Below are 21,900 nucleotides of genomic sequence, written 5' to 3'. Positions count from 1 at the left end.
TTTTTCTTTGCCCTTTTTGATTCTTCTGTATCTTTATGAAAGTATCAGTAGGTCATTACTTGTATTCACTTTCATTGAATAATTTGAGAGCACATAACACTGTTAGACCTATATAGGGCACACAGAAATATTTTTTTAATTATTAATGAGTGTGTATTATGGCTAACTTTATACCTAACTACATGAAAAATATACAAACATAATAATTTTAAACTAATGATATATATAGGGGAAAATCATAAAGCTAAAAGTGAAAACAATTTCAACATATATTACAGAAAGTTTTTTAGTATTCATATTTTATAAAGAGTCCCCAAAATAGAGTAATTTTTTAAAACATATAAGTAGAAATACAGGAAAAACAGAGATGAGCATGTTGAAGTATAACTTGGTATATAACCCCTTTGGAGTGCAAATACTGATATGAATATAATATTTGACCACTTCCATTTCTCAGACTCCACCCTTTTTATAGAGGTGTTTTAAATAATGTGTTCAAGGATTTTTATTACAGCATTGTTTGTAATATTAAAAATTTAGAAATCTCTAAATGAGTCAACAGAAATGGTTAAGAAATTGTGATAAATCCATATTTTGGAATAATATGCAGCAGTTAAACTGATGAGTTAGAGGCATATATATTGATATGAAAAGATATCTACAAAATGCTAAGTGCAAAAGAAAAATTACGCAATAATATGTCCCAGTTTTTGTTGATTAAAGAAATTGTGTGGTTATAAATACTACATATGTATACTTTGTATATATAAACAAAGATCTAGAAAAATATACAGTGGTCCCCCCTTATCTATGGTTTCTGTTTCTGCAGTTTGTTACCTGAGCTCAACTGTGGTCTGAAGACACTAAATGGAAAATTTTAGTGGCTTTGTGTTATTATTGTATTCTTACCATGTGACTGCAGAGAGACTAGAATGGTTAAGTGGTCCCAGCGACTTAGTGGAGAGTAGAACTGTGGTCTCCACCAGAAAGGAGGGGAGGGCACACTGCAGGGCAGAGTGAATGGACAGTTGAGGCATGGGTAGAGAATATTAGAATATCTGTTCACAGTCCTCCGAAATCTCATCCTGTTTACATTGCTGCTTTTTAACATGTTGTAAAATAAAGCGCATACGCCTGTGTGTATATCTTAGTGAACATCTTTGTAAATACTACGCAGGTCAGCAGTAGGCTTTAGCCAGCCATTCCAGAAACGCTTTTTATATACTGTACCAATCATAGCCCCTTCCTACATTGTTCTTCTGTGGTTTTATCACACAGTGTGCCTTCCTGGATACTAAAATTTGGTCTTGCTTTTTGTTTGTTTGTTTTAATTGAATAACTTTAAATGTCTTTTAATCCCTTCTTCCCTTACCGTTCCTTAGAATTTTCTTGTTAAAGAACTGCACCATTTCACCTGTAGTTTCACATAGTCTGGACTTTGCTGATTACATATTCATGGTACAATTCCGTACATTCTACTGGGCTAATGAAGTTTTCACAGAGAAGGTGGACTTGATCTAGACTTTGGTTAGGTTTGACTTGATTCATCAGAGAGACGTGAAGAGTTGAGAACAGCATTAATTAAAACATGTAATTATGGGTACACAAAACACGTGAAATGGCCTGATGGGAAGCAGGTTTTTACTAATTATAAAGGGGGAAATGAAATGGGACGGGGTGGTCATTTCAGTGCCAAGCTAAACAGCGGAGATATTTTCCTACAGATAATAGAGATCCATTCATTTCACAAATGGGTAGGCCTTTCTACATCTAAAAACCTGAAAGGGCGCAAAACAAAGGCCCTGCACTTTGCTACTTAGGTTCTAGTGAAGAAGAGAAAAAATAAACAGATTAAACAAGTCAGTGTATAGCGTTATATTAGATAGTAATAAGTGATAAGAAAAGCATAAAATAAGGTGGTCAGCGTTCGTTTTTCTATACACTGGAATTCATAGCATTTGTATCCATAAAGGACGTAATACTTATTTTCTTGGTTCTCTTGCCCAACTCTGGCAGTACCTTGGGAACTGATACCTCAGTCTAGATAACTATGATTTGAGAATTTGATAGCTATATAGATAGCTGTAATTTGAGAATTTGAATTCCTAGATATCCCTGCAGTGTTTTTTAACGTTTTTCTGCCAACATAGCAGCCTGACTGCTTTACGTATTTACTGAGTTTTTCATATCTCCTTAATGGCATTCGTTCCTCTCAAGTGCTTGGTGGCCCTTGGTTGTATACTCCTTTCGTATTTGTGATTGCTACTTCACTTGGTCACGCGTGATGTTTGTCCTCACTGTGGCCTGTTTTAGGTGCTGGAGGAGGGAAGGAAGGAACTGCCGGGTAGAATGTGCCTATAGTTTGCTTTTTCAGTTTGGGGTTCTCCATGCCTTTTGGGGATCATTCCGTTCCTGTCCCCAGTATCCACACTTGCTCCACACTTGTAGACAGGCTGCACACACTTCTGTGTCCTGTAGCTCAGTCTAGATTGTAGGGTTGATAGGAGCTAATTATCTTCCTGCTCCTACCTGATCATTCTGACGGGAATTTGAGGCTTCCCCTTGGGCTGCGGTTTTCTGGAATTATTTTCTCTCCATAAATCTGATCTTATCCACTTTGTCTTCACAGACTCCTCAAAATGTCTGGCCCACTGATTACATACCTTTCAGTGTTATGGATTGTTTTCAAGTGTTAGGGATTTTTTCTGTTTTCATATATCTTCTCTGATGTTTTATGAGATTGGGAGCAGAAGGAATAAGCAGAGCGTATATTAAGTCGCCGTCTGTGAGGCTGGGCCTGCCATCTTGCTTCACACTTCTGATTGACGTCCTTTAAACAGTGATTTAAGACTCTGATAATAGTGTGCAGTGGTGCTGGTTATTGCAAAAGAAAAGGAGCAGCCAGACAAATTAACGTACACTGCTGTGTTTGGCCACTTACTACACGTTAGCTTACCTAACAGGCTAATTTAGTAATATTTCATTTAATTAGAAATTATTGAAACTACACTTTAAAGGTTTTTTCCTAGGGAGACAATTACAAAATCTTGATTATATTTTCATTAATTAGTTCTATCTTCTGATCACATAAATGCTAGGGATAAAAGCATTATTACTATATTAGTTTGCCTGGAGTATATTTCAAGTCAAGAAGCAGAGCTATTTCAAGACTGATTAGCAGCTGAGAAAAGTTTTAATTCCACTCATTCTCTTAATAGTGCAGGTCAGCTGTTCACGTTGGATCAGTCAGCATGAGAACTCACCCATCAAAGCACAATTCAAATTTCCTTCTCAGGAGCCTTCCAAACTCTCCAGCAATTGTCCCCACTCTATACTCCCATAATGTTTTTGTTGTATTATGTCTGTTACAGAACTTCTCATTATATTGGAAATATTATTTTATTACAGGTTGCCCTTCACCAAACTCTGAACTCCAGGTTTTCTTCACTTTTGCAATCCTACCACCATATTTACACAGTAATTGGACCTTAATAGTTTTAGAAATGGAAAGATGGGTACTAACTTGTCATTCTATAAGATGAGAAGGTCTTTGATTTTCTATATCAAAGAGTCAGTCCCATTTATAAACTGTGGGAAATCCTGAAATCATTTTTGCTTTAGATTAATAAATTTTAATAATGCAACATTTAAGTTTGATTTGAAGTATGTCCTTTATTTTTATGATGTAACAGTTACCATATGGATTTGTAAATATTCAGTTAACTGTTGCCTTTGATGAAATGTCACACTGTGTAAAAAAAACTAATCATATTTTTAAAATATAACTTTAACAGTTTATTTTAGATTTGCCATTTTCTTTTTTTTGTTGTTTTTTGAAGGATCAAAGTAACAATGAAATTATGATTGGAGTGATGTCAGGAGGAATTCTGATTTATAAGAACAAAGTACGAATGAATACCTTTCCATGGTAAGAACTTCCATCAGTACTTTTGCTTTTACCATTATATTACCAAATACAATTCGTATTAAAGAAAGTGGTTGTTGAGCTATTTAATGTTGTCATACAACTTCGTCCCACTTACTTGGAATCTACCAGAAGATACCTATTAAAATAATTGAATTATTTGTTTCCGAAGTATCTTAGTTTAAAGAAAATACTACTTTGCGAATTTTTCTCTTAGTCTCTAAATCTGTACTGTAGTGTAATAGCTAATATTGTCATATTTACTCTGCGTCTCACGCTGTGCCAGTTGTTTTGAATACAGTACTTCACTTAAATGCATTCAGTGGGTGCTAGTTTATTAGTTGGAACATGGGCATGGTTGCTGCAACAAAGGCCCCTTATTACAGTGGTTTAAATTGGTACTGGGAAAGTATGGTGGCTCCACGGGGTTTAAAACTCATGTTTCTTTTGTGTTATTGCTCTGCTGTCCTTAGCATGCTGTGCTTATCCTCGTCGCCCAGTGCCTCACTCACCGTCACTCCTATATCCCAAAGTGAGGAAGAAGGAGAGGTAGCATCTGCCATTTCCCTTTAAGGGGATAACTTGAAAATTGTAAAAATCGTATTGATCACATATCCCTTGTGTGAATATCATATAAGTAACTCGGGTTTTTAAAAATAAACACAATGATTTTCTCTAGGGGAAGAAGCAAATACAAAAGAAATATATTGTATCAATCTGTTTCTCTTTATATCTCCTAAAAGAATTGGTCCAGATTTTTCAATATCTCTGATTATTATTTAATAGGTTTTTGTAATTAGTCACTTATATAACACTAATAGAAATATGATAACTGACAGAAGCTATTATTTTAGAAAATTGCCACAATTACGTTGAGAAAATAAACATAAATTTCCCCAATAGGTCACTATCTAGGAAAACATGAAATACAAAATATAAAATTGATGAAATGAACTTCATCAAAATTAGATATTTTTGCTCTCCAGAAGACACTGTAAAGAAAATGAAAAGGCAAAAAACACTCTTTTATAAAATACATATTTGATAAAGGACTTATCAAAAGAATGTAACGGACTCTTATAGCTCAGTAATAAGACAACTTGATTAAAAAGAATAGGCAAAATATGTGAATAGATACTCCCCAAAGGAGATATACAGATGGCAAATAAGTACACAAAAAGATGCTCAGTCATTAGTGAAACGCACATTAAAACCGCAGTGAACTACTACTGTTCACTCACTACAATAGTTCCAATTAAAAAGAATGATAATACCAAGTAATGGCAAGGAAGCAAAGCACCTAGAAATCTCATATATTGCTGGTGGGAATGCAAACTAGTAGACCAACTTTGGAAAACAGTTTGGTGTTTCTTCAAGGTTAAACATAGATTTACCATATAATCTGGCAATTCTATTCCTAGGTATTTACCCAAGAGAACTGAAAATACAAGTTCGTATAAAGATTTGCACACTGTGTTCATAGCTGTATTATTCATAACAGCACAAAACAGAATTCCAGATGTCCATCAGTTGGTGAAAGGACAAGCAGATTACACTTGCATTGGAATACTGTTTAGCAGTGAAAGAAATGAACTGTTTTACACACTAAACAATATGGGTGACCCTCCCCTCAAAACATTATGCTAAGTGTAAGAAGCCTGACACAAAAGATGACGTACTCTTTGTTTCTATTTATATGAAATTCCTGAGAACACACAGTATAAAGACAGCAGACCCTTGGTTGCCATTGGAACATTTTCAGGTGATGGAAATTGTTACATGGTGGTTTGGGTGGGTGGTAGTTACACAGCTGAATACATTTGTCAAAACTCATTGATTTGTTTGCCTAAAATTGGGATATTTCATTTTATATATAAATTATACCTCTATAAAGCTCATAAAGAAAATCAAAGGTCATTTAGTGTTTCATCTCACATCTTTTAAGTTCTTCCTGTATAATTCAAATTGTGTTATGTTCAGAGGAGAATACAAAACAGTTCAAGACATAGTCCTTGCCTAAAAGTGGGCACATAAAAATTAATTACAAAACATAATAAGACAATTTGTAACTTAAATGCTTCAGAAGAGATAGTTACAGTTGTTGACTTTCATAATGGTAAATGTGCATCTTCAATTTTAATACTTTTCTGATTTTACTAAAGACAGTTAAAATACTTTTTATTAATTTTACATTTTCTATGAATGTCAAAATCAGAAATAAATTCTTTTCGGGTGATGTGGTTAAAATGATAATCTAAGTTTTTCTGTATTTTCAAAATTATACAATAAGGATTCTAGAAGAGTTTTTGACAAATTACTTTGGAAACACCAAGGATATAATTTCACTAGGGAAAATTGTAATGGCCCTATGGTATTTGAGATGGTTTTTAAAGGATGAATAGAAATTTCTTCAGTGAGGAGGAAGTATGGAAGAGGTATGTGTGTATAGAGGGTTCAGTCAGGGAATTCAGGGTAAAGGTACCAAACATTTGCAGGAGCCTAATAGTAAGAAAGGACGTGGCAAGTTGAGGAGATGATGGGATATTTGGTTTGATTTTTTTTTTTCAGTTGTCTTCACTGAGGACAGAAGCAAGGGCACAAGAATTTAAGGTATAATAATGTTGCTTAGGAGAGAAATTAGATTCAGATTGTGAAGGATCTTATATATTCCATATGCTGAGGAGTTGGTATATTATTTTATTATTAAATATTCTTGAAGGTAGTTTCATGTTGAGAAATAGAACTCATGTTTATAAGTCTTTATCACACAAGTTAGGTTAAAAAGAAGAATGTGAGCATTTAAGATATTGATTGGAAAATACTATATAGTATTCCTTTAAATTTTTATTTTCCAGAATTAAACTAAATAGATGGGATTTAAAGTTGTTAAAGCTACTAGACCTACATCATCCTGGAACATAAGGATTTCTTCTGATCCTAACTACTCATAGCAGTACATACTACAACATTAGGAGTACATTTATACATATACCACAAATTGCCATGATTTAAGATCCAGTATCAATTGATTTCCAAAGAAAATCAATCATTAAGTTGTGTGAAAATCATCAAATACATGGTTTACTTTTAGTTCTTAAAGTATGGATCTATTTTCAGAAAAGCAACATACTTCTTATTAATACTACATGTGAATAAGGAACCATTTCAGCCTCATCATCTTTATTCAAATTAGTGTTCGTAGAATTGCCATTGCCCTTAAATTGATATTTTAGCAAAGTATTGTGGAAGTCTCCTTGAGGAAATCATAAAAATCACTTGATAAAAATGGAGTATGATTACAGCTCGGAATTACCAAATTTCTACATGAATGAAGAGTTTTGAGTAAAGGTGGAAGTTTTAGAGCTGATAGTTTTATAAGATTAATAAGGTAGGAAAAAAATCACTTGTGGATTTTAATGCATTTTATCTGTACCTTATAACCCTGCAACTTGGGTGGTGTTAGCATTGTTTTTATGGATAAGGAGTGAGAAATGCCAGAGAAGCTGACTGGGCCAGTGTTAACAAGTATGATGAGTATGAAGCAGAGCTTTAAATAAACCTGGGTCTTTCAGTTTCTGAAACACTAGCTTCTCACTTACCTCTTCTCTCAAAATTAGAGCTATGTGTAGAAAAAGTAGTGTTCCATGTAATAGATTCCCTCATTTCTTTCCACATATGGTTATCCCTAAATTATCCAGTTCAAGTTCATACTTTTAAGCTGTTGAATACTGAATTGGGAGTTACTTGGATTCTATAATTAGACTTCATTAAAATTAATGCTCATCAAAAAACATCATTAGTAAAATGAAAAGGGATGGAGAGAGTTCTGGTTCCCAGTCCAGCAGGTAAAGACTTTGGAAGTTGTCACCCCTGTCCTCACAAGAAAAAAAAAAAAAAACTGAAAAAACTCAAAATCAGCAACTCTTTTTAGATCCCTCAGAGAATTGAGGACACAGGGCATACTTACTGCAGCTCTGAAAACTGGAGAGACAGGTGAATACAAGGCATGACAACTTACCAGGACTAGAAACCACCGCTGCAGCCACCCCTGGTAGGAGTACATGCAGGGTGATTGACAGATTGCTGGAGATGGAGCAGAGACTAGCTTGGACTAATTTACTTAGGAAGGACCCCTCATTCTCATGAGTTTTACTACCAGGCACCCCACCAGGATCTCAGGGCGAAGATTGGAGAAAAATCCGCTTGTGTTCGAAGGGCAGGGGATGGAAGTTGAGCAGGAAAGTAACCGTTTTGAAATACGCTCAGAGCTTTCTGCTCTCCTTAACAAAGATCTGCCCTCAAGGAAATCTATTTTACCAATACTTAACCAACGTGTGTTTTACCAGAGCCTAACCAAGGTGGGGGAAGGGAAGTACCCATTTCCAGCCCTCTCTGTACTTCCTGTTGCAGCTAGGGAGGGGTGAGCTGACGGGCACTGAAGGGTGCAGCCAAGGGGCTCAGACCACTAAACCCGAGACCTAATCACAGGATTAAAGACGAGTTCCTCCCCAGCCCCAGACTTAACTGACACATCACCAGGGCTCCTGTATAATAACAAAGCGTCACAACTTAAGTCACTGCAAAGCTCAGGCTAATTAAGGACTGTCTTGGGAAACCCAAAGACAACAGGAGAGACAGAAACCAGGATAGTAGAGCAAATAGCGTCAAGTGCCTGCCTCAGAGACTGTTCCTTTGGAACAGTCACAATTTGATTGAATTCGTTCCTGAAGCAATTCATGGCCCAGGGCGCTGCTGAAAATAATAGAGCAGTGTGTTGGCAATTAGAGGAGTTCTCAGCTGGGTGTGGTTTTTGAGAGAATGGGATGTTTAGTACCCCTGGTCATCTCAGTATTCCTGTGGGCACACCCAGAGCTGTGCTTTCCTGAAGAGCAACAGCAGAAGCCTGAACTGGAGGTTGAGGGTGAAGATAGAGTCCATGTACGTAAACTACCAAATAACAGGAAGCTGGGAAGATGGGAAACAAATAACTTACACTCACTGCGATGCAATATGTAAAACATCTGGTTGCCAGCAAAATATTACAAGACACACAAAGATAAAGGAAAGTATGACCCATACACCTGATAATAGACAAGCAACAGTTATAAGTATACATGTGCATAATAACACAGTTTCAAAATACATGAAGGAAAAAATAAGGAAAAATAGACAATTCTACAATCGTAGTTGGAGATTTGAGCATATCCCTCTCAGAACTCAATACAAAAACTAGACAATAAAAAATCAGTTGAAATAGTTTCAAGCACTATCAAATCTCGTGGCTTAATTGATATACAATACTGAAACTGTGCGACTCAGATTGCACTTGAACCCATGGGCGGGGACTCAAACCCAGCCAGAACCCACTGTCTTTTAATTGAGATCACACACGTGGTCTTAGGACTTACTGAAGCTCAGGTTCTTTATGTCTAATCACAGAAGGAATTCAGTGAGAGACAAAGTGATAGGTAAGAAGTGGATTTATTTAGAGAGAAACACACTCCACAGGCAGAGGGTGGGCCATCTCAGAAGGCAAGAGGCCCCAAAACATGGTGTGGTTAGTTTTTATGGGCTGCGTAATTTCATAGGCTAATGAGTGGGGATTATTCCAGCTATTTTGGGGGAAGGGGCAGAGATTTCCAGGAATTGGGCCACCACCCACTTTTGGCCTTCTATGGTTGGCCTCAGAACTGTCATGGCGCCTGTGGGAGTGTCATTTAGCTAATGCATTACAATGAGCATGTAATGAGGCTCAAGGTCTACTGGAAGTCGAATCTTCCGCCGTCTTGGATCTAGTTGGCTCTTACCAGTTTCTGTCATATCCTATGGCTATGTCATTCTTTCAAAGGTTGTGCCCTGCTCCCCTTCCCTCCTGTTTCAATACTATGCCTAGTAACAGCAAAATACACATTCCTTTCAAGGGTACATGGTTTGTTTACTAGGAGAGAAAATATGTTGAGCCATAAAACAAGTTTCAATAAATTTTTTATTGATTTATAATTAATATAACATTATATTAGGTTCAGGTGTACAGCATAGTGATTAAATATTTCTATACCTTATGAAACAGCACAGTAAGTCCAGTTATCATCCGTCACCATATAAAATTATTATAGTATTATTGACTATATTCCCTCTATATACATTACATCCCCATGACTTATTTTATAACTGGAAGTTTGTATTCTTAATCCATTTCACATTTTTGTCTTTACCTGCACCCTTTTCTCTCCTCTGGCAACCACTCGTTTGTTCTCTGTATCTGAGTCTCTTTTTGTTTTATTTTTTAGATTCCACGTATAAATGAAATCATAAGGTATTTGTTTTTCTAGTTATTTCACTTTCATAATACCCTCGAGGTCCATCCATGTTGCCATAGTTGGCAAGATTTTATTCTTTTTTATGGCTGAGTAATATTCACACACACACACACACACACACACACACACACACACACATATACAAACACATCACATCTTCTTTATCCATTCATTATTGATGGACACTTAGGTTGTTTCCATATCTTGGCTGTTATAAATAGTGCTGCAATGAACACAGGGGTGCATAAATCTTTTTGATTTAGTGTTTTCATTTTCTTTGGATACATACCCAGAGGTGGAACTGCTGGATCATATGGTAGTTCTATTTTTAGAATTTTGAGGACCCTCCATACTGTCTTCCATGGTGGCTGCACATATTTACATTCCCACCAACGGTGCACAAAGATTCCCTTTTCTCCACATCCTTGTCAACAGTTGTTGTTTCTTGTCTTTTTGATAATAGCCATTCTGACAGGTGTGAGGTGGTATCTCATTGTAGTTTTGATTTGCATTTCTCTGATAATTAATGATGTTGAACACCTTTTAATGTCCCTGTTGGCCATGTGTATGTCTTTGTAAAAAATGTCTATTCAGGTCTTCTGCCCATTTTTTAATCAAATTTGTTTTTTGATACTGAGTTGTATAAAAAAGTTCTTTATATACTTGGATATCAACCCCTTATTGGATATATCATTTGCAAGTATCTTCTCTCATTTGGTAGGCTACCTTTTTGTTTTGTTGGTTTGCTTCACTGTGGAGAATCTTTTAATTTGATGTAGTCCCATTGTTTATTTTTGCTTTTGCTGCCCTTACCTGAGGAGACATGACCAAAAAATATTGCTAAGACTAATGTAAAAGAGGTTACTGTCTGTGTTTTCTTCTTGAAGTTTTATGATTTCAGGTATTACATTTAAGTCTTTAATCCATTTTGAATTTATTTTGTATATGGTGTGAGAAAGTTGTCCAGTTTTCATTTTTGTGCATGTAGCATCCAGTTTTCCCAACACCATTTATTGAAGAGACTGTCTTTTCTCCATTGTATATTCTTGTCTTCTTGTCATAGATTAATTGACCATGTGAGCATAGGTTTATTTCTGGGCTGTCTATTCTCTTCCACTGATTTATGTGTCTGTTTCTATGCCAGTACCAGACTGTTTTGGTTACTGTAGCTTTGTACTATAGTTTGATGTCAGGAAGCAGGATTCCTCCAGCTCTGTTATTTCTCAAGATTGTTTAGTTATCCGGGATCTTTTGTGTTTCCAAACAAATTTTTTTTTTTAACTTTTCATTTTATTTTGGAGTATAGGTGATTAGCAATGTTGTGATAGTTTCAGCTGTACAGCAAAGTGATTCAGTTATACATATACATGTATCTCTTCCATGCAAATTTTGAAATTATTTGTTCTAGTTCTGTGAAAAATGCCATTGGTATTTTGATAGGGATTGCATTGAATATATAGATTGCCTTGGGTAGTATGGTCATTTTAACAATATTAATTCTTCCAATCCGAGAATACAGTGTATCTTTGCATCTGTTTGTGTCCTCTTCAGTTTCTTTCATCAGTGTCTTATAGTTTTCCAGGTTTTACATCCTTAGGTAGATTTATTCCCAGGTATTTTATTCTTTTCAATGTGATAGTCAATGGGATTGTTTCCTTAATTTCTCTTTCTGATAGCTCGTTGTTAGTGTATAGAAGTGGAACAGGTTTCTGCATATTAATTTTTTATTTTGGGGTCCTTTTTTATGATTTTCATTTCTGTGTTTACATTGCCCATCTGTTCTTTGTTCTTGCTTTCTACTTTATCCTTTGGAGCTCTTAGCCTGTTAATCGTAGTTGTTTTAAACTCCCAGTCTGGTAAGTCCCACATTCCTCTCATATCTGGTTCTGATGCTTACTCTGTCTTTACATTGTGGTTTTTGCCTTTTGGTATGCCTTGTAATCTTTTCTTGATGGGCAGGTAGGATACCCTGGTAACAGGCACGCTGTAAATAGGCTCTTAGTAATGTGGTGGTGAGGTGTCGACAGAAGGGGGTTTTCTGTAGTCCTGTGATTAGCTCTCAGTGTTTTAATGAGCCCAGGCCTCTAGACTGTGAGCTTCACAGTGTTTCTCATTTTTTTTTTCTCTCCCCTTGGGTGGGACAGGATGGCTAGAGTGGGCTGGACTTGGGTATTTTCCTCCCCCAGGTCAGGCTCTGGTTAACAAGATTCCCCTAAAGGTAGGCCTTGTTAAGAGCAGAGTGCTCTGGCCTAGTTCAGCATGGTTTCTTTCCCTTTCCCTGTCGGAAATCTGAGGGTACTTTTCTTTGGTATTTATTTTCGGAATCTGTTTGAGCTTCTAGAGCTAAATCTCACAATACCGTGAGGTCCGCCCTATGACTGGGGCCTCTTGGGGTTTTTAACTCTCAGGGTTGACCACGCTGAGCCTTCCACAACTCATAAAATACAGTTCAGATTTTCCTACCCTGGCACTGCTTCCTCTGGCAGTTTCTGCTCCTGAATCTTCTCTGGGAAGCTCTGATTCCCTGTACTCAGCTGTTGGTCTCTCAAGTCTTGGGGGTAGCCGTTTGCCCTGTGCTCTTCCCTTCCTTGTGTATTTAAGAAGAGTTGTGGATTTTTCAATCTGTTGAGCTTTTTACTTGTTGCCAGGATGGATTGGTGATTTCCAAGCTCTTAACGTGCAGAAAACTACTTGCAGTTTTAAAGAGTAAATAACTATATTATTGGTATTCTTAAAATTTTAACTCGTGATATGTGTTTTTATGTATTTCTTTAGACACAAAATTGGGAAATGTATAGTTTACAGCAAAATGTTCTGATAAAACTAAGCTCAGTTGAGCATATAAATTCTAATTATTTTTTCACGAAGCACCAAAAACTTTAATAGATTCTTTATGTACTTTATATATGTAGATATAATTAAATATTTAGACATTACTAAACATACAGTTAAAAGATTATTTTTTAATTTTTTAGATTAATATTTTTATCTTTGTTCAATATTTTAAATACTCCAATTCATTCTCTTTTTATCCAGGTTGAAGATTGTAAAAATTTCTTTTAAGTGCAAACAGTTTTTTATTCAACTGAGAAAAGAATTGGTGAGTTGATCTTATTAACATAACTTAAGTCCTTTAAGAAATAAGTCGTCATTCATTACAGAACTTTTAGTGCAAGTAAATGTGTTAATACTGTTAATAACTGCCTACTCAGTTAAGTAGTTCACATTTTATGACAAAGTATATCCCTAGTGTTTCTGTGGTTCTGATCAGAAGTTATTCTAGATATCTGTTCTGCTATCTCTTGAACTTAGAAACTGGTCTCAATTGTGATGTTCATTGTCGTCCCCAGGGTCCATTCATGAGGTCAGTAACTGAGCATTTATATGTCCTTTTTCTTTCTTTTTTTTTTTTTTAAACTAAATCTTCCTTTCACATAGGAGTACATTAAACAGCACTTCCTTTCACATAGGAGTACATTTCATTTGGGGGATTCTGAGCGTTTGGTTTTGTTCCTAGTTAATGAACGTGTAGTACATTTCCTCCCTTTGTTGGACTGATGTCCTTTTTGTGTATTAAATACAACACATTATCACAGAAAGTACAGCGTTGGAAAGAATTTCATCTTATAAATGATTTTATCTATTTCATAAATTAAATTAACCTTATCCTTTAACTGACATTACTAGAAGTCTTGACAAATTAATGCACATTTCAGGATGTGTATATGTGTATATGTGTATAAAATGTATTCAGGGACTTCCCTGGCGGTCCAGTGGTTAAGACTTCGCCTTCCAGTGCAGGGAATGCGGGGTCGATCCCTGGTCGGGGAGCTAAGATCCCACATGCCTCGAGGCCAAAAAACCAAAACATGAAGTGGAAGCAATATTATAACAAGTTCAATAAAGACTTAAAAAAAAATGGTCCACATCAAAAATACATAATAAATAAATAATAAAATAAAATGTATTCAAAGCCTTAAAATATATTTGAATCAAATGTATTTTATAGAGGATATTGATCTACTGACTATGATTCATCATTATACTCACAAAACATAGACGTTTTATTTCAAGAGAGTTTTTATCGAAATAAAACCAACAGAAATTAAGTATAGTGCTTGATAAGTATATAATATACAATGTTATTATGTAGAACATTACTACCACCCTGGCAGCTGGTATTATTACTAATGGAGTTGACGCCCACTAGCAGTCATTAACTCTCCCAAAAGGTAAATATTATTCTCATTTGTATCATCGTGGATTAGTTTGCTTAGTTTTGAATTTTAAAATCTAAAATCATACAGAACGTTTTCATTTTTATCTGCCTTCTTCCCCTTAACATTGTGAGATTCATTCGTGTTGTTACACCTAGCGATAGTTTGCTCCCTTGCTGTGGAATTCTACTGAATGAATATACCATACATTAGTTATTCGTTCTTACTATGTTAGTGGACAGTTTTGCCATTTCCACGTTGTGACTATTATGATTAATGCTGTTAATGAACATTCTTGTACATGTTTCAATAAATGTTTAGAGGACTAAAATATAATAAATCGTATCTGGAAACTAGAGAACGAACATTTTACTCTGATAATTATATTGGTAGGAGGCGGTGTTTAAGTCAACTTTTCCAATTTGCTCCCCATTATAGTGCTACTGTTGTTAGTAATACTACTAGTATAGTATCTGACGTTTCTTAAAGTCGTCCTGTGTGCCTGGTAACGACCAACCGTTTTCATATCATTTAATCCTCACAACCATCCTCTGAGGGAGTGTTAATGCATACAAAGCCACTGTTACACAGAATTAAGAATTCTCTGGTGATCAAGAAGTGACATTTTAAGCATATCATCTTCTAATATCACAGCTTAATATTTATACATGGGCATTTTACTGTATTTTAGTCATAGAAGGTATCTTCATGACCTTTTGGTAGGCAAAGATTGCTTTAATAGGACATAGAAGGGAAACTAACATTAAAGGAGAAGATCAGTAACTAGAGCTGGTTAAAATTAAGAACTATGTTCGTCAAAAGACATGATTAAGAAAGTCAAATAGCACAGAATATGTGTATGATACACACACACCGTCTATGTCCTTGGTTGTGTATCCAGCCCAACCCAGAAGTACGCTAGTGACTTGAACAGACACTCCAGAACTGAGAATATCCCCATGGCCAGTAACATGAAAAGCTGTTGAACCTCAATTAAGCATCAGAGAAATACAGATTATAACCAAAATGTGATAATTTCACGCAACCACCAGAATAGTGGAGCAAAAAGATGGGGAGCCAGTGACCGGGGAGTGTGAAGAGCATGCGCTGCTGGTAGAGGGGGTGCCTGTCAGGCTGATCATTTTGGCAACGGCTGGGCGGCACCGACCAGAGGTGAGCGCATGGCATCTATGGCCCAGCAACAGAAATTCGCACCTACGCGCATCTGACAAAATACAGGAATACACACAGGAACAACATTTTCACATCACCAAACTAGAAACATTAAATGTCTGTCAACGGTAAACAGGTTAATAAACTGTGGTCTGTTCACATGAGAGAATAGTGTGTAGAATGAAGTGAGTCAATTACTGCTTCACAATTACATGGAGGAATATAGAAACATAATATTGAACAAAAGAAGTCAGACCTAAAGACATACATGTATGAGTCCGTGTATGTAAAGTTGAGAAACAAGCATGATAACCTGTGGGCATAAAAGGCAGAAGGTGGGCACACGTGTACAGGTTATGTGGTATTAACCTGTGGGCATAAAAGGCAGAAGGTGGGCATACGTGTAGAGGTTATATGGTATTAACCTGTGGGCATAAAAGGCAGAAGGTGGGCGCGTGTAGAGTTTATGTGGTATTAACCTGTGGGCATAAAAGGCAGAAGGTGGGCACGTGTAGAGGTTATGTGGTATTAACCTGTGGGCATAAAAGGCAGAAGGTGGGCGCGTGTAGAGGTTATGTGGTATTAACCTGTGGGCATAAAAGGCAGAAGGTGGGCGCGTGTAGAGGTTATGTGGTATTAACCTGTGGGCATAAAAGGCAGAAGGTGGGCACGTGTAGAGGTTATGTGGTAGAGACGGGAAGACAAGGCGCTCGGAGGCGCTGCTTAACGGTCCATTTCTGGACCTGGTTGCAGTCACTGTGTGAAAATCATAGCTGGACACCTATGACATGTATGCCTTGCTATAGATAGTTCAGTGAAACCATTTATTTAAATAGCAATTTGTGCCAAATTTTTAAAGAAAAATTAAAGAAATGCTTCTGTTGCTGCTTATTTTAACTTTTTAATTAATTAATTAATTTTTGGCTGTGTTGGGTCTTCGTTGCTGCGCGTGGGCTTTCTCTAGTTGCAGCAAGCGGGGGCTTCTCTTCCCTGCGGTACATGGGCTTCTCGTTGCGGTGGCCTCTTGTTGCAGAGCACGGGCTCTAGGCACGTGGGCTTCAGTAAATGTGGCACGCGGGCTCAGTAGTTGTGGCTTGCAGGCTCTAGAGCGCAGGTTCAGTAGTTGTGGCGCACGGGTTTAGTTGCTCCACGGCATGTGGGATCTTCCCGGACCAGGGCTCAAACCCGTGTCCCCTTCATTGGCAGGCTGATTCTTAACCACTGCGCTACCAGGGAAGTCCCTGTTGCTACTTATTTTAAAATAAGAATTTCAAAATAGTGTTCAGAAGTGCTGAATGTTTTTATTTACTTTTTTACAATCTAGACAGATTTATAAGTTTAGAGATATTGTTGAAAGGTCTGTTGATGTATCTTAAAGTTTAATTTGTGGGCCAGGATTGTATTTTGAAATAATTATAGCTACTAAGTTTTGAAAATAGATACATATCAAGTTTTAAATTTGTTTCTAACTGTGTTCTAAAATAACAGTTCCTATGAGTTGTAATATTACCAAATGAGGTCCACATTTTGCAAACCTTTCCATTAATTTTACTGCTTTTTTATGGGATAGGCAAAAAAGACACAGGAAGGGTTAGTGTTTGTAAAGGTAGAGTATTTACCTGTAAAAAATAAATTAAATGGAACATTAGATCCTGACATTCTCATGATATTCTCTGCATTTTGTCATTTATTACAGCATGAATCTAGAGAAACATTATTGGGATTTAACATGGTGAATTACAGAGCATGTAAAAACTTGTGGAAAGCATGTGTAGAACATCACACATTCTTCCGTTTGGACAGACCACTTCCACCTCAAAAGAATTTTTTTGCACATTATTTTACATTAGGTTCAAAATTCCGGTATTGGTAAGTATTGCTTATGCTTTGATACTTCAGTGTTGGATTTTTTCCTCCTTTTAAAGAAAAGTCTAGTTTACTGAACCATAGAATCTGTTACTCATGCGCGCCTACTAAGTCAAAGTCTTCGCAGAGTTTGGCCGCTTTGTCTAATCAGCAGAAAGTTCTGTAGGTTCTCATTATAAAGCCAGACTTGAGAAACCTGTTCCATTACCTGTATTCCAGGTCGTTATTTCCTAAAGTAAATCAACTGTATTTAATTAGTTACAATCTACTCCTGCTATAATTTCCATTGTCTTTGTTAAATATTTGTAAGATGACTTTCTCGTGAAGAAAACATTTAGATGTGGCCCAGAAAAGATTTGTATTGTAAACCTCAAGCATTTATAAATGCCCCATTTGTAATCAGAAAATAAAACACAACAGCATAAAGCGTCGTACAGGATATACCATTAAAAACACATCCTCCTTCCAAATAAAAGTAGCCCCAAAATTCAGTATCAGCACTTAACTAGAATTAAGGAAATTGTAACCATAAAAAAGGCACAGCAGATTCTTAAGTGGCTTGATGTCATGATTGGCTCCCCTGTCACCATCCTAAAAGCAGTACTGGGAAAGTAAGGTGTTGGTACTTGTAAATTTAAAGGTAATTAGGTTTAGGGAATGAGTATGACATCGGTAGTGAGAGTCAAGGAAAAATCTAAAAGTCTTACCTATTGGTACTAAATCTTAGCAGGTACAGAAGAAATCTCCAGTGAGAGAACAGTGCAGACCATACTGGTATTCCTTCAATAAACTTAATTCCTTACCTAAACGACCACCGGGGTTGTTATACAAGAACCATACTTAACTTTAGCAGAACTGTTTCTTCCCTCTGACCTTGAAAATATGACATACACGTCAGCAGACACACACCACTTCACTTAGGCAACAAAGAAATTAATAGAATGTAGTAACCAGCCTTTAACAATAATTTAAACCAGTCTCAGATGAAAAAAAAAAAAAATCAAGTAATTTCCCCAAACTATACCACAGAAAACAAAATCTAGTCACGATGACTACAGATACCAAAGACATTTGAAGAAACCTGTTTGGGAGAAAATCATCCCTGAAACAGGATGAAATGTCTACCTGATATTAACAAAAAGAGACTAGCTCAAGGGACTTGCCCAGCGGTCCAGTGGTTAAGGCTCTGCACTTCCACTGCAGGGGGCATGGGTTCGATCCCTGGTCAGGGAACTAGGGTCCTTCATGCCGCATGTTGCAGCCAAGAAAAAACCAGAACAAAACAAAAAAGGAGGGAAATTTCTCATCATGGAAGTTGAAGCCCTAAACAGTAAATTAAATAATTCTTTAAAAACAAAAGCTCAAGAACTATCTAATTAAAAAAGAAAATACTGGTTGAGGGCAGCAACACTTGCCGTTCAGGCTGTTATTGCCCTTGGGGGAATATGGACCTAGTACTGGCAGATTTTACATTTTTAAAACAGTTTTATTAAGGTATAATTGACAGAATAATTTACCATATTTAAAGTTTAAAATGTCATGTTTGGGGATGTATATACATCCATGAACCCATTACCACAATTAAGATAGCAAGCATATCCACCCCGGGATTTTCCTCTTACCCCTCTGAAACCCCTTTTCTCTCTCCTCTCTTTGTCCCCATGTATCCGCTGGCCCGCTTTCTGTTTCTATAAATTGGTTTGCATTTTCTAGGGTTTTATATAAATTGAAAACATATATTTTGTTGTTGCCTGGATTGATGGTTCATTTCTTTTTATTGTAGGGTAGTATTCCATTGTGTAGCTATATAACACATTTTGTTTATCCATTCACTGAATTATGGATATCAAGTGGGTTGTTTCTCTGTTTGGCTTGCTTCCGGACTTGGGCTATTACAAATAAAGCTGCTGTGAACATTGATGTGGAAGGGTTTGTATGGACATTTGCTTAAGTTCCCTTGGTTAAATACCTAGGAGTGGAATCACCGGATCTTACGGTAGATGTATGTTTAACTTTGCAAGAATCTGCTGGTCGTTTTTCCAAAGCACGTGTTATCGTTTTACATGCCCACCATCAGTGTATGAGAGTTCTAATTCCACCAGGTTCTTACCACTGCCTCCTGGTATCTTTTCATTTGACTAGTTTTCTGAAGAGCATGTAATTTTGATAAGTTCAATTTACCAGTTTTTTCTTTCATGGATCTTTCTTTTGGTGTCATATCTAAGGAATCTTTGCCTAACCCAAGGTCACAAAGATTTACTCCTGTTTTCTTCTAAGAGTTTTACAGTTTTAACCCTTACGTTTAGGTCTATGATCGATTTGAAAGTAATTTTTGCATATGGTGTGAAGTATGGATTGACGTTTGTCTTTTTACATATGGATATCCAGTTGTTCTAGCATTTTTTGTTGAAAAGATTATTCTTTCTCCACAGCATTGCCTCTACACCTTTGCTAGAAACCAGTGGTCCACATTTGGGTGGACTTATTTCTGGACTTTTTAATAGTAAGTCTTAAGTCCAGTAGTACTAGTCTTCCAACTTTGTTCTTTTTAGAAGTTGTTTTGAATGTTCTAGGCCCATTGCAGTTTCATCTGAATTTTAGAATTAGCTGATCAGTTTCTACAAGAAAGACTTCTGGGATTCTAACTGGAATTGTGCTGAAACTATAGATCAGTTTCAGGAGAATTGGCATCTTAAAAATATTGAGTTTTCTCTACTAGAGCTAAGCAGTGAATTTGGTAGGGTTGCAGGATACAAAATTAATGCACAGAAATCTCTTGCATTCCTATACACTGACAATGAAAGATCAGAAACAGAAATTAAGGAAACAACCCTATTTACCTTCGCAACAAAAAGAGTAAAATGCCGAGGAATAAACCTACCTAGGGAGACAAAAGACCTGTATGCCGAAAACTATATAAGACACCGATGAAAGAAATCAAGGATGACATAAACAGATGGAGAAATGTACCATGTTCTTGGATTGGAAGAGTCAACATTGTGAAAATGACTCTACTACCCAAAGCAATCTACAGATTCAGTGCAATCCCTATCAAACTACCAATGGCATTCTTCACAGAATTAGAACCAAAAATGTTATGCTTTGTGTGGAAACACAAAAGACCCCGAATAGCCAGAGCAATCTTGAGAAAGAAAAACGGAGCTAAAACGTAGGAAAAACGCTCTTTGACATAAACCACAGCAAGATCTTCTCTGACCCACCTCCTAGAGTAATGAAAATAAAAGCAAAAATAAACAAATGGGATCTAATTAAACTTAAAAGCTTTTACACAGCAAAGGAAACCATAAACAAGACAAAAAGACAACCCTCAGAATGGGAGAAAATATTTGCAAACGAAGCAACAGACAAAGGATTAATCTCCAAAATACACAAACAGCTCATGGAGTGCAACATCAAAAAAACAACTGAATCAAAAAATGGGTGGAAGACATAAACAGGTATTTTACCAAAGAAGACATACAGATGGCCAGGAGGCACATGAAAAGCTGCTCAACATCACTAATTATTAGAGAAATGCAAATCAAAACTACAACGAGGTATCACCTCACACTGGGCAGAATGGCCATCATCAAAAAATCTACAAACAAGAAATACTGGAGAAGGTGTGGAGAAAAGGGAACCCTCTTGAACTGTTGGTGGGAATGTGAATTGATATAGCCACTGTGGAGAACAGTATGGAGGTTCCTTAAAAAACTAAAAATTGGGACTCCCCTGGTAGCGCAGCGGTTAAGAATCGCCTGCCAATGCAGGGGGCACAGGTTCAATCCCGGGTCCGGGAAGATCCCACGTGCCACAGAGCAGCTAAGCCCGTACACCACAACTACTGAACCTGTGCTCTGGAGCCCGCGAGCCACAGCTACTGAAGCCCTTGTGCCTAGAGCCCGTGCTCTGCAACAAGAGAGGCCAGCTCAATGAGAAACCCATGCACCGCATGAAGAGTAGCCCCTGCTCACTACCACTAGAGAAAACCCATGTGCAGCAACGAAGACCCAGTGCAGCCAAAAATAAATAATCATATCTTCAAAAAATGTATGGATGTACTAATTAAAAAAAAAACAAACTAAAAATAGAACTACCGTATGACTCAGCAATCTCACTCCTGGGCATGTAGCCTGAGAAAACCATAATTCAAAAAGATACCTGTACCCCAGTGTTCATTGCAGCACTATTTACAATAGCCAGGACATGGAAACAACCTAAATGTCCAATGACAGATGAATGGATAAGGAAGATGTGGTACATATATGCAATGGAATATTAGCCATAAAAAGGAAGGAAATTGGGTCATTTGTAGAGATGTGGGTGGACCTAGAGTCTGTCATACAGAGTGAAGTAAGCCAGAGAGAGAAAAACAAATATTGTATATTAACGCATATGT

The 21,900-nt window shown here is 36.8% G+C and overlaps 1 protein-coding gene across 3 annotated transcripts in view; it reads left to right on the top strand.

Moving 5' to 3' along the window:
* The window catches only part of PTPN4 (protein tyrosine phosphatase non-receptor type 4), a 174,883-nt gene that overhangs the window by 94,760 nt on the left and 58,223 nt on the right, over window positions 1-21,900 (top strand). For all 3 annotated transcript variants that reach the window (XM_060017056.2, XM_060017055.2, XM_060017057.1), the window contains 3 exons: window positions 3,840-3,928; window positions 13,282-13,345; window positions 17,332-17,504. In XM_060017056.2, the coding sequence (XP_059873039.1) occupies window positions 3,840-3,928; window positions 13,282-13,345; window positions 17,332-17,504 (326 nt within the window). The remainder of the gene's footprint in view (window positions 1-3,839; window positions 3,929-13,281; window positions 13,346-17,331; window positions 17,505-21,900) is intronic.

Source organism: Delphinus delphis, chromosome 7 (genome assembly GCF_949987515.2).
Source record: "Delphinus delphis chromosome 7, mDelDel1.2, whole genome shotgun sequence".
NCBI classification, from domain to species: domain Eukaryota; kingdom Metazoa; phylum Chordata; class Mammalia; order Artiodactyla; family Delphinidae; genus Delphinus; species Delphinus delphis.
This window is presented reverse-complemented; position numbering and strand designations above follow the sequence as displayed.